This window comes from Hyperolius riggenbachi, chromosome 3 (assembly GCF_040937935.1).
Source record: "Hyperolius riggenbachi isolate aHypRig1 chromosome 3, aHypRig1.pri, whole genome shotgun sequence".
NCBI classification, from domain to species: Eukaryota; Metazoa; Chordata; class Amphibia; order Anura; family Hyperoliidae; genus Hyperolius; species Hyperolius riggenbachi.
The window spans coordinates 281,031,767-281,045,798 of record NC_090648.1 but is presented as its reverse complement, the minus strand read 5'-3'; the positions used below and the strand labels follow the sequence as shown (position 1 = coordinate 281,045,798).

General features: G+C 38.5%; 1 protein-coding gene across 4 annotated transcripts in view; it reads right to left on the bottom strand.

Annotated features, from left to right (window-relative positions):
- Window positions 1-839: 839 nt before the first annotated feature.
- Window positions 840-14,032, bottom strand: part of SLC13A1 (solute carrier family 13 member 1) — a 119,507-nt gene continuing 106,314 nt past the window's right edge. For all 4 annotated transcript variants that reach the window (XM_068272707.1, XM_068272705.1, XM_068272708.1 and 1 more), the window contains 4 exons: window positions 13,180-13,289; window positions 10,875-11,036; window positions 8,140-8,277; window positions 840-1,480 (listed from right to left, as the gene is read on the bottom strand). In XM_068272707.1, coding sequence (XP_068128808.1) covers window positions 1,310-1,480; window positions 8,140-8,277; window positions 10,875-11,036; window positions 13,180-13,289 — 581 coding nt within the window. In that variant the 3' untranslated portion in view covers window positions 840-1,309. The remainder of the gene's footprint in view (window positions 1,481-8,139; window positions 8,278-10,874; window positions 11,037-13,179; window positions 13,290-14,032) is intronic.

Genomic DNA, 14,032 nt, shown 5'->3' with positions numbered 1-14,032 from the left:
CATTCAGTTTACCGACACAAAGAACGTTTTTATTACCGCACTATTACCACAATAATTACTGCGGTAAAACATGAGTTAAATTTTATGAATCCACTATCAACAACATACCATGCGGTAATTTACCACTTCGGTGATAACACATGCGGTAATGCTTTATGAATCGAGGCCATTGTGAGATGGGCACTAAAATTCTGGGGAGAAATACTTTTCACAAACTGCAATCCTCCCTTAAGATACACCAAAGACATGTTTCTTGAGGTAGACTTAAAATGAACATGTCTTTAGTTGGATACTCCACAGCATTCATTATGCTTGGGAGGCAGCAAAGGACATTAATGACAAAGGGATGGAGCTACTGTTACAGTGCCTTAAAGATGAACTGTTGCGAAAATTTTAAACACCTACAAATGAGAAGTACATTTCTTCCACAGTAAAATGAGCCATAAATTACTTCTCGCCTATGTTGCTGTCACTTACAGTAGGTAGTAGAAATCTGACATTACCGTCAGGTGTTGGGCTAGTCCATCTCTTCATGGGGGATTCTCAGCATGGCCTTTATTCTTTATAAAGATATTCCCTGAAAATGATTAATACAAAGATGCTGTCCATTCTCCCTGCTCGCTGCACACCATTTTGGCAAATGGACAGAGCAACTGCCATTCACTAAGTGCTTTTAAAAATAAAGAAACCCCTGAGAACCCCCCTATGAGAAGATGGGCTAGTCTAAAATCTGTCGGTAATGTCAGATTTGTACTACTTACTGTAACTGACAGCAACATAGGAGAAAAGTAATTTATGGCTCATTTATCTTTGGGAGAAATGTACTTCTTATTTGTAAGTGTTTTAAATTTTAAGATTTTCATGATATTTCATCTTTAAGTGTCTGGGCAAGTACAGTCAAAGACTTCCTGGATGGTAACTAGCTGCTTCTATAGCTATAAACAGTTTGTCTATATACATGGCAAGCCACAATTCTGTAATCACAGCACTGACATTAGCATGTTGAGAAGTCAGATATTTTCAACAATTATGTTTTAAGAACTTCAACAACAAAGCACAAATATATGTTGGTATGCCTATGAAATAGAAACATCACAGAGGAAGATGCCTTGAGGACAAGGTCTATTTAGCTTGCTTGGCACTGTAATACCATATGTGTTCTGGAGTTCCTTATGGCAGAGTGCACGATCCTTGGTGGACTTTTTGTGTGTAGCTCAGGCTTTGAAAATGAACGTACACCACCACCATTTTTGTATTATTTTAAGGACTTGACTGGTCTTCCTACTATTTTATGTAATGTTTGGGGATATCACCCAACAGTAGTAAAAATTGTTGTCATTGGTACTGAACTATTTGTAGGAGCAATAGTTGGTGCCCAAGATGGATATGTGTGAAGATTGAACATTGGGATTGCCCAGGTTGATATGCAGAGCATTACCACAAGAACGCCTATTATATTAATACCAAGTCCGGCCTTTACCTGTAAAAAATTAAAAGTAGAAAAATATTTAATGTGTGTTACTGATAGAAAAAGAAATATATACAACACAATAATGTTTTCAAATACTGCACAGAAACCATCACACCTTTCCTACGCTGATACAGAGTTTACATCCAACAGTTACCAATCTTTTATGTTACTCATCCTACCAAATAAAAGCTCAGGAATCTGTGTCCATAGGCTGCGCCATTGTCAGGTGCTGAGTGAGCAGGCATGGGGCTGCAGCCTTTGCGATGCATGCAGACAATCTCCTAGGCGATAATATTCCATCTTTTCTTTAAAATAACATTTCAACACTTTAGCAATTGAAAAAGTAACAAAAAGTAGGTGAAGAACTTCTATCGAAATTACGTGAAGTATTTTTTTTTTTTTTATTGCTTGCTGGAGGTTTAAAAGGATTGCTATTGATAGGTGTGAAAATATCACCTAGGCAAAAACACAGGAGAAAAACTGAATTACATATCAGCCCCTGGCCCTTACTTAATTCACTTTGAGCCCGATCCGAAGTTTCCTCCTAGGTGAATTTTCATGTCTTATCAATAAAATACCTTTTAGCTTCAAGTAAGAAAATAATCAGGATAGTTGTGACAGTGGTTTTTCACATTCTTTTTGGTACTTTTTCAATTGCAGAGTGCTCAAAAATTATTTTAAGCAGAAAATGGAAAATTATCTCTGAGGGCATATTCACAGTGGGACGTTGAGTTGTAATGCGATGTTAAAGTCGCAACGCAACATTACAACACAATGCAAAAAAAAGGTGGTAATGCACATTAACGCTGCGTTACCATGGCATACAGTAGATACAGGGGAGCATGGAGTCAAGTAAAGTATGCCTCTCTGTATCTGTTAACGTCTGCATTTAGATGTAACGCACTACAAGCAGTGAGTTACCATAACGCAACATATACAACGCAACGTCAACGTCGCACTGTGAATGTTGCATAGGCTTAACATTACAGTGCGTTTTCCTGAATTAGAATTACTTTATAACGCAGTACAATAACGTCCCACTGTGAATGCGACCTTAGAAGAAAACTTACAAGAAAAAGTGATTTTGATCGGGCCATTTTTTTCATAAGTTTTTTTTCTTCATCTTCTTGTGTCTACCATTTACTTTAGCTGAATCCTTTGTATTTTTATTAACCTTTCATCTAAATTAGCAACACTAGGAGGTTCTTCTTTTAATGATTTCATAGCATGCATAAATGACTGTTTCCACAAGTGCCAATTCGTTGAGTTTTCCTGTATGCAAATTTGGATGGGGAAACACAGCCTAATAAAGTCAATATGCTGCCATCCAATTTGCATGCTGAAAAAAAAAATCAGATGGCATACTGCATTCTCTCAGATGCACCTCACATCTCAACTGTGCCAGAATCTAGCAAGACCCATGTCGGCACACAGTTGGAAAGGGCCCTCAGAGTGAAAGCAGGAAATTTGGGCGCTCGCTGATATTTATAAAGGCACCTATGGCAGCACCTAAAATTTTACTTTGCGGTGGATTGGCGTTGACGGGGGTGGTCAATTAAAGTTAGGCGTCGGTGTAGGGGGTGGTCAAGGTTAGGTGTGGAGGAAGTTAAAGGTTAGCCTGGGGGGTGGTTAAGGTAAGCCATGGGGGGGAAGATTAAGGTGAGGTTTTGGGGGTTGGAAGAATAAGGATAACCTTTGGGGGGTTAAGGTTAGGCATGGGTAGGGGTGGGTAAGGTTAGGCTTTCCGGGAAAGGTTCTGTGTAAAACTAGGGTTAGGTTTTGCTATAGTACAATATTGGTGAATATTACAAATATTTTACTAACGAAAAATACCACTGTAAAATGCTGATATTCTACTATTGGCTATTTTTTTTTTTTTTAATTTCATGCATGCCTTAGAGTGATTGATGCTACAGTGGCAAGACAAATACAGGTATGACTATAGGCTTAGATACTCATTAGTTTGAGATAAATCTGAGAGTTAGAGTTAAAGACATATGCAGCCTTTCTGCTCAGTTTTGGTTCGCAAAGCACTGTTTTAAGACACAAAATAAAAGCACAATTAGAAGACTGCATCCTACTACAGTGAAAAAAACATAGCAACTAGCAAGCAGATGAACCAATCTCATTGCCACATACAGTATTTAAAAATTAATGTTTGCAGGAAAGCGCATAAAGGAACTGATCTGAAAATGCCCAGGACTAGAAATGATCAATGAGATGGAACATCTGTTTCTTATATGCAAACGTAATAAAAATTGCTTGCAGCTTGGAACTGGGCCAACCAAATGCACTTCCTGCTGAATCTGATTTACATTTGCATGCAAGTATACTTTATTTTGATCTCAATGACCATCACTACCTAAGAAACTCCAAGCTGGATAAGATGCTATAAAGAAGCAAAAAGCTGTATGGATCTCATTAAAGAAATTGGCATGGGCCTGATTTAGATTGGATAAATGATTGAGGAAAGATCCCAACCGTGGATCTACGAAATAAACAGGTCATGTGCTTGCCAGCTGCCATTAGCAGGCTATAAATACATTATTGACCAGCAGGTATCTGAAGTTTTGTAGGGGTGAAATTACCTTTATTTTGTATGTCTATAAATGGCTGTTTGTTAGCACAGTATACACAATAAGAGCACACATGGTGACACTTGAGATTGTGGAATTAGTTGGCTGATATATATCCATGTGATGTTTTTTTCTAATTGGTGAGGGCCAGTACTAGCTACTAAACAGTTTATATTGCGCCGAGTCTACTGGACAATAGATGTTGTTTGGGCGAACCCCTATCCATTTTAAGAGCTGATTGCTTTGTAGAGGTCATGTGCTGGAAAATGCTTACCAACCATCCCTGCAAGATATGTACGGTATATATATATATATATATATATATATATATATATATATATATATATATACTGCGATGTGTGGTGTGGGTTCAGTTTTTTTCTGGTTGACGTTCATGGATAGATGTTTTTTTTTCACCCATATTAACTGTATAACTAAGTACAGTATCAATAAAATAAATAAGAAAATAAGTAACCTCTTTGCTCCCGCCCCCCAAACTTATTAATCCTATATACCCCATGCAAATTGTGAGGTCAGGAGAGCATATCCAATAAGGGTGGGCTTATGTCCCCTAATAATACCTACCCATATGCTTTTTAACATGTGGTTCAGTACAGAAGGCTCCCCCCCCCCTCCCCCACTTTCTGGGGCCAGATATGGGTTCATACATTAAAGGACTTACGAGGCCAGATTAATACAAAAAGTTAAATACCTGCTGTAGCGGTTCCCCCTAGCAACAGGGTTAAGACAGTTCATAGAAGAGACAGCAGGATTCCAATATTGTAAAAATCAGGCTCCTGCCTGGTTTATTTATGAAAATTAAACAGTTGCCAGTGAATACAAACAGTCCATCAAACAAAACAAAACTTAGCTCGGCTGAGCAACTACCTGTCTCACTCCAGTCCCTGACTGACTATACATAAACCGTAATGTAGCAAAACAACCAAGCAACATGGCAACTTACATTGTACATGCAGAGTTTTAGCCTTTTCTCCCATGTGAGAGCTCTGTTCCCTCCAGAGTACAGGAACCAAGTGAGCTCCTTCCTGGTCAGACTGGCTGACCTTTATTCAGCACCTGTGCTCCACCCTGCACAGGTGTAATACCTGGACTGGGCCAGGTGGCCAGGGAACCCACCCACACTTCCCTGGCCAGCTCCAGGACCCTTAACCGGCTTTTGAAAAAGCCAAATTAGCAAATTTTTTTTTCCTGGAGCTTTATTTGACCAAGCACCTTAAACGAGGTGCTACATACACACCATCCATAACCTTTCCTATAAGAGCCTGTGACACTCTGTCACACCTGCATTAACTTTTAAGGCACGGAGAACGCCGTCCGCGCCCTCTGTGCCGTTCCACCGGGTCCCCGCCGCTCAATAGCCCCCCGGGCCGGCTCCCGACCCCAAGGCCCGGGTCGGGCTCTACTGCCTCTCCCAAAATGGACGCTTGAGCTGGCCGCGGCTGCACAGTCCGCATAGCCGCGAGTGCGGCTGCGCAGCTCTAGGGCCAACCCCCCGATCCACGCTACTGTAGCCGCGGGCAGCTCAAGCGGCCATTTTGAGAAAGGCAGGAGAGCCGACCCGGGCCGTGGGGTCGGGAGCCGGCCCGGGGGCTATTGAGCGGCGAGGACCCGGCGGAACGGCACGGAGGGCGCGGACGGCGTCCTCGTGCCTTAAAAGTTAATGCAGGTATTTAACTTTTTTTGTTAATCTGGCCTCGTAAGTCCTTTAAGGTAGCCTATGTTGCTATCTTGTCACCCTCTCACTAAACAAATAGCCATTCCCTCTCAGGTAAAAAAGGTAAGGGAGTAATGGTATTTACACCTTACCTATTTTCCAAAAAAGGGCTAAAAGTAAAAAAAAAACAAAAAAAAAAACCCACAAACACTATGATACATTTAGAGACGTACAGAACTGGCTTTTTTTTCAAATCAAACATCTATTTAAAGAGGTTGGTTGTGAAAATAATGTATTGAATAAAATTGCTTTTTTTTACAATATTAATTTACAAATTATTTCGTTAGTGTTTGCCCACGCTGATTTACATTCTGAAATTTATGACAGATGGCAACATCTTTAGTCCTGCCAGATGCATCTCTGCAGAATGTTTGTAGGAATTCCAACGCCAGTGAAAACAATGCTGGGCTCAAAGAAAGCTCTGGGAGAAGAAGTGCTCATAGCTTAGCAGCCTAGGCTAAGCATTACTGGGAGGGCTGGGCTAGATACAGCAATATATACATATAGGAAGTGTTTCTGATGCTGAAACCAGGTAAAACTGGGCATACTAAATAATTTATGCCATTCTACTACCGTATATGTTACTACAGTGCCACTTCTGTTTAATATTTTCTTGTTGTCTTCTGTTTTCTTCTGTGATAGTCTTGTTTGATTGGAGAACGCTGCTGTTCACTGCAATCCCAGGAAATCACTGGGAAATTCCATAACCGTATATTTAAATTTTTCACCAGGACTTTCCATTGGCCTGGACCAACAAGAATCCAGAACAGCAAATTCAGACAAGCCCTATTGCATCTACTGGATCCTATTTGTATTTTTACAAGGGTTTTTTGTAATTTGTTGCTAAGGATTCCTATTTATTTCTTATTTAAACAGACCAAAATTCAACTATGCCAATACTGGACTTGCTAGTTATGTGCTGTGTGCACTGACAGTGTTCTCAAGCTACAATATTATCAATGATGATAAGAACAGAATAAAAAGATTTTTTAGAAAATATAAGTAGACTGTGACGATTTTAACCAATTAGCAGTACTTTTGCACTATAGCTCTTTTGTGCTGTAAATGGCTCTTGCCCTGCAATTCATGTTTGCATTTTGTTACATTTTGCATTTGTTTCATTTTACAAAATATTTGCATTACTTGCATTTGTGCACCATTTAATAGCACTTTTGCACTGTAGCACCTTTTTTTAAACGCTCCTGGATATAAACATTTCTGATTGATTATGTACTAGGAATGATTCATATGATATTAAATTAGTTTAATTGGTTCTTTTGGTTGTATGAACTCATTGACTCAATTATAATGGTGGTCCTCCCATTTTTTGCATTTTAGATTTTTTTTTATTGTTTTTACTGGATATGTCCTTGCATAAAATTGATATATTGATTTGCAAATATTAGCTTGGGTTTCTTTTGCTTTATGCAAATATAATGCAAATAATATACAAATTTAGTGTTTTCCCGTGGATGACTGTTGACACAAGGCATCCAGATCTTTATGTAATACTCATACTGTGAAATTCTTAAAATCTAAAATATAATAGGTATGCTATTTAATACATTTGCTATTGCCATTCTTCTAGTAAAAGTCAAAATTATTTTATTCTATGAACTTAGTGTTTTGGAATGATTATTTATCTCAGTGTACCTTTTGTCATGATACTGTGATTGTATCAGCTGGATCATCTGCTGACTGAAAGATGATTGTCACACCCAACAAAAGATAATTTTCAGACAAAAATGAGTAAGTATTGAAGATTAGAGCACAGTAGAGTAATATTTAATTGTTTGTGTATTTGCTCTGGTAATTGTAATGTGAAAGGTCTGTCTATCAGTAGTCAACAATTTAATTACCGTATACTATTATTATTTAGTATTTATATAGCGTTAGCATCTTCCACAGTGCTTTACAGCGTATAAAGTCATGTCACTAACTGTCGCTCAGAAGAGCTCACAAGCTAATTCCTATCATCATATGTCCATCGTAGTCTAGGGTTAATTCAGTGGGAAGCCAATGAAGTTATCTGTATGTTTTTGGTATGTAGGAGGAGACCTGAGTGCCTGGAGACACCCACACAGACACAGGGAGAACATACAAACTCGGTGCAGAACGTGCCCTGGCTGGGATTCTAACCATGGACCCAGTGCTGCAAGGTGAGAGTGCTATCCACTATGCCACCAAATGGCCACTATAAAAAAACACTATACAGTACAACAAATAAATAAATATAGAAAAAAACACACTGTACCCTATAAAAAGTATAGAAAAAAACTTTGCAAAATAAAGCACAATATTCATTGCAATATACATACTAATAACTGTTTTAATAAATATTTCCAGTTTCTACCTACCATATCTATAACTTGTAGATGGCCATATGAGAATACAATAGCATTTGGTGGATTTGATACAGGAAGTAAAAAGGAAAAGGAAGTGCAGAGCGTTGTAGGGATGAGAATATAGAGTGGGTTCACATATATTGCTTCAGCCTGTGGAATAAATAAATATTGATTGTGTTATATTAGTATTTAATATAGTTATCAAGAAGATAATTAGTAACAAGTAACAAAGATAAAATCAAATTAAAAATACATTAAAAAAATGTTTTACTATAGTTATTAATCCCTTGTAACCACCCTTCACCTTACCAAAATAAAACATTTGTAAAACAAACAAAGTGACAGCATAAAAAAAAAACATAAATTGTAAGGGCTCATAAATTAAGGACTCAGCTTTTTTACTATGTACCGTATGTCAAAAGGGTATATTACTATTATATGGTTGAAAATAAGGGCATTTAATTATTGATCGGGTACAAAAGACACAAAACAGACAAAATACACCTATATTTCCAAATAATATCCTGTTGCCATACATTGTACTAGGGGCATAATTTAAACATAATAACTGGGACAAAAGGCCAAATAAAATGTGTGGGTTTTATTTACAGTAGCATTGTTTATTTTAAAACTTTGTGGGATGGAATTGGAGAAATAGTGTATTTTTTCCTTGTTTTTCTTTTAACCATTTACCGGCAACCTAGCGTATTAAAACGTCATGCTTTTGCCTGTTAATGGCAACATGACATTTTAATACATTGCGCGTTCCCGCCACCGCTCCGCACGTGTGCGCTCCGCTACCGCCGCCGTTTACGTCGGGTTCCCGTGCTGGGTGGTCTACCCAATCGCACTGCCTGGAGTGAATGGACGCCATTCATAAAACAGGAAACTGTTAAAGTTTAATAAAGAGTAAAAAAAAAAAAGTGATCACTTCCTATATAGGAGAGTGTGCACTAGCGCCATCTTGTGGCCAAAAAGTATATTACACATACAAAGCACATACATATGCAAGTACATACACACTATTAATAAAATTAATAAAATTACACTTACAACCCCCCCCCCCCCCCCAAAAAAAAAACACTTGTAAAAAAAAAAATCAGCTTAAAATAAATAAATAAATAGTTGCCTTAGGGACTCAGCTTTTTTAATCTATTTTTTTTATGGGGGAAAATGATTTTAATTTATTATATAGGGGCAGAACCCCCCCCCCCCCAGAAAAATAACACCTATATTTCAAAATAATATATTGTCGCCATACATTGTGATAGGGACATAATTTAAATGGTTTAATAAACGGGACAACTGGGCAAATAAAATGTGTTTGGTTTATCCACAGGAGAATGTTTAATTTTAAAACTATAATGGCTGAAAACTGAGAAATAATGATTTTTTTTCATTTTTTTGTTTTTTTTTTCCATTAAAATGCATTTAGAATAAAAAAATTCTTAGCAAAATGTAATACCCACAAAAAGCCTAATTGGTGGCGAAAAAAAACGAGGTATAGATCATTTTCTTGTGATAAGTAGTAATAAATTTATTAGGGAATAAAAGGGAGGAGCACTGACAAGTGAAAATTGCTCTAGTCCGTTAGAGTAAAAACCCTTGGGGGTGAACTGGTGAAAGTAACTACTGAAAATAAGTATAACCCCCAAAAAGCCTAATTTGTGGCAAAAAAAAATAATTTAGGTCATTTAGGTGGGATGAGTAGTTATAATGTTATTGGAGAATCAATAGTAAATTAAATGTGAAAATTGTATGCATCCTTATGGTGAAAACTACCCATGGGCTGAAGTGGATAAAAAAATCCAGTTTGTTTACTAGCACTTTGAAAATAAGTTCTCATTGTGGGTGCTAATTATGACCCTTGAGACTGTATTCTAAACAGCAGCAGTGTAGTGTCTAGTGTTGTGTAGCTTTTAGCTTCAGTTTCGTTCACTATACCACATACACCTAGGGGCTCAAATACAACGCGACGAACCAATGGGAAATTATACCAAATGCTTTTCTGCTTAGTTGCAGAAAGCGTTTGGCTATGGCAAAACTAGACACTAGTGGCCTGCCATTTGAAATGGCCATTAAGACTTTATTCTAAACAGCAGCAGTGTAGCTTTGTACTGTGGTGTAGCTTCTAGCGTCAGTTACATTCACGGTTTCATATTTTCTTAAAGGTTCAAAACTTGACATGATGATGAACCAATGGGAAATCATGCCCAACACTTTTCTGCTTAGTTGCAGAAGAGTGTTTGGGTACAGCAAAAGTAGATGGAAGAAGTCGGCTTAAGACTTTATTCTAAACAGCAGCCATGACAAATCTGCTTGGTTGAGCTAAAAAACAAACAAACAGAACTAATGACTTTTTAGTGCTAGAACCCTATCAGAAGCCTTTTGCAGTTAGATAAAGGGCTTTGACTTATTTATTTATGGCCTATTTACTTTTCAGGAAATGGGAATGGGGAATGAGTTCAACAAGCTGTTCAATAAGATAATTTGCATAAATAACAATATCCACACCATTAAATAGATTTCTGTGATTTCTTCCTGCATCTAGTTTCTGACAGATTAAATCTGCCACCCATCAGTGATTTAGATGGAAGCAAGCTGAAATAAGGTTTGCCATTCCATCTTTGTATGGATGGGTTGTGGAAATCTGTTATTATGGCTGTGTACACAGTATCTGAAATGTAATCATTTGTACTTTACTACTTCAGAATTCTTTCCACTATCATAAATATATTTTTACTCACAAGTGGTGCCAATATAGGTAGGAATATGGTGATTGTTGCAGGATTGCTGGCAACTTCAGTCACAGATGTTACAATTAGAGATGCAATGAGAATCACAGACCAAATGGGCAGTGAGCCAAGTGGGCTCATTCTATTTCCTATCCACTGTGACAATCCTGAGACCTGTGAAGAGAATATAATAATTTACTAAAGCCTTGTTCCGCATGTGTACATAGTGTCTGATGTACAGGAATGTACAGGAATATTGATATATTGACAATACTGCACTACATCATGAATTTTAGTCTTCTTTAATGACCTGCCCCAATACACCTGAACAGATTCGGGCTGCACAGTGCATGGCAAAGCATGTGGCAACATACTGGTGTACAACACATGAGTGTTGATGGCAGGAACAGGCCCTTAATGCCCTTACATATGCTAGATTAAAGTTGGCTGATAGCGACTGCATCTTCTGATTATCCGGCATGTGTACAGTAGCCACCAGTCCCCGACCGTTGCCCAGCCAAACGATCCGCCAGGTGGATCAACTCGGCCAAGCAATGGCTGATACCTTTGTGCTTGACACTCACCCCGTCCACCTTGTGATGTCATGTCGGCAAAGCCCAGTTGGCCCTCCTCCCCTGCCCGAATTGCAACAGAATACATTGTCAGCCTATTGACTGACTACGCACTTGTACAGCCTCGATCCAGCATTGTCGCCTGAGGGATTCCGATCCCGGTGGAGCAACATCAATCTACTGGATATGAATATATAAATTCAGCGCAGGTCTATAGTAATACAGCTTTCGTCATTCTCTGGCATACAGGATCTTCGAACAAAAAGGTAAAGAAGCAAGGCTTACCAGATTCCATCAACCCACATTATAAGGTTGTAAACGAGTTTGATAGATGGTCCGTAGAACTTTCAAATGGTGTCGTTTTACCAGCGATGTTGCACACCATGTTGCATGGTGTGCAACATCGCTGGTGAAACGACACCATTTGAAAGTTCTGCGGACCATCTATCAAACTCGTTTACAACCTTATAATGTGGGTTGTTGGAATCTGGTAAGCCTTGCTTCTTTACCTTTTTGTTCGAAGATCCTGTATGCCAGAGAATGACGAAAGCTGTATTACTATAGACCTGCGCTGACTTTATATATTCATTGCTTGTGTGGACTTTTGGACATTGTCCTTCTCGGCTGCGGTCGCCTTCTGCCTTGGCGCTGACACTTGTTGTTTATTTTAATCTACTGGATATGATATAAAGATATCTGGGTATATTGTTTTAATTTTCACCCACTTTTATGCAGTTTATGACATTTATTCTGTATGCATTATATGTTAATTTAAAAAGAGTAAATTAAGTCAAATGATGTTAAAGCTGTACCAGATCACCAGATGCTATCCCAGCACAGATGGAGCAGGTGGATGAGGTTAAAGTGAATCCAAGATGAAAAACTAACTATAACTAGTAACTTGTCTATATATATATCTTATCTAACGTTTAGATAGTTTACGCAGCAAATCTAGCTGCAAACAGCTTTAATAGAATATGATTATTTCTTACTGTGATACAATGACAGCAGCCATGTTCTGTGTAAACAATACACAGAGGCAGGCTTATCTGCATCTTGAGCAAAAAACCTAATCCCCCTCCTCCTCCCTCCTCCCCTCTGCCACTGAAATCTCTATACCTCCTGCCCAGACTGAGCTCCCATGAGCCCTTGCTACTGTCTGAAAATGCCTTGGCTCACTGAAAACCTGTGGGCGTGGCTTGTTTAGTTTATAGGGAATTAGAGTATTAAAACAAAAACAAAAAAAGTATTTGGTTTGAGGAATGCCCTATAAACAATAGGAAAGGAACACAATTATGCAATTAGTAAAAGTTCATCTCGGATCCACTTTAAAGAAGTGCTTCATGGGGTTCCTTTGGACTCAGCTCTAGCTTTTAGCCATTTTCATAGGGAACAGAGACAGCTGTGAAATAGATTTTACTATGAGGTTAAGAGTTTTTATTACTGTTCCTCATTTTTTTTACTGATGAAATCTGGACTCATTTTACATTTTCATTATAGGTCCTGCTGTTGTTGGGACAAAAAGGGTGTACAATTCTCCGTAACACAGAGAGCAACAACACCCTGGAATGTTCCCACTGCACTCTATGCAAAACTAAAAATGTTTTGGCTGCTATTGGTTTGCAAAGGCATATCAAATGAGGGGAAATAATCTGGACTTAATTGCTGTCACATCTTACTAATTATAATGTCACTTACATACACCGGCCTCAATACATTGACAATAAACATTATAAAATGATTACCTCACATCCTTCTGCCAAAGCAAACCCACCGCCAACAAGGATCGCAATATCCCAAGGCATACAGGCTTGAAATTCTTTCCATGTAATGAGTGGTGCATAATCAAAAGTGTCTGTGATATAAATTAAACCTGGTTAGTTACAACAATGAAAAAAACCCTTTTTGTGAAGAGAGGGATATTTAGAGTTCACTTATGGAGCTTTGGAGAGTGTTCTTCCGACTGAGGTCGGTGTTCAGCTTTTGTGTAGCCCAACTCCAGTCTTCAAGGGCCAAGATCCTCACACATTTTTGGCACAGCCCTATTTTATTGGTGGGACTTAATCAGGATAGGTGTGTATCATAAAGTAGAACACATTTGCTATTTATCTGTCCGTCCTAAACACTGGCATGGATATGACCCTGGAGGACTGGAGTTGGGCATCCCTGGTGTAGCTGAACTCTAGGTATAGCCCAGTGTTTTTTGGCCTTGGTAGTTCAGATGAGCGTCGTTCTGCAATGGTGGTTTGGCTGCATACAGGGCTACAGTAATGATATCTCGACTATACTGTAGCCAAGGACTGCGAGGTTAATTTGGGTGCTATTGGTTCAGCTGTGCATAGAGTTCATTTGGGTGCCAGAAATTGTGGTAGGTACTCAGCTGTTTCCAGCTCGATTATGCAATATCACTGTCTGACACCCCTCTTACAGACTATAGCAGATTCTATTTAGACCAAAGACACTAACCTTATGTTATCAACATTTGCATGATCTTGTTTTGTTGTAAGCTCCTTGTGTCCCACCTTGTATGTTAGCCCATTTATATACTGTGCAGCTCTGCGTAATATGCTGGCACTTTATAAATATAATAAATAATAA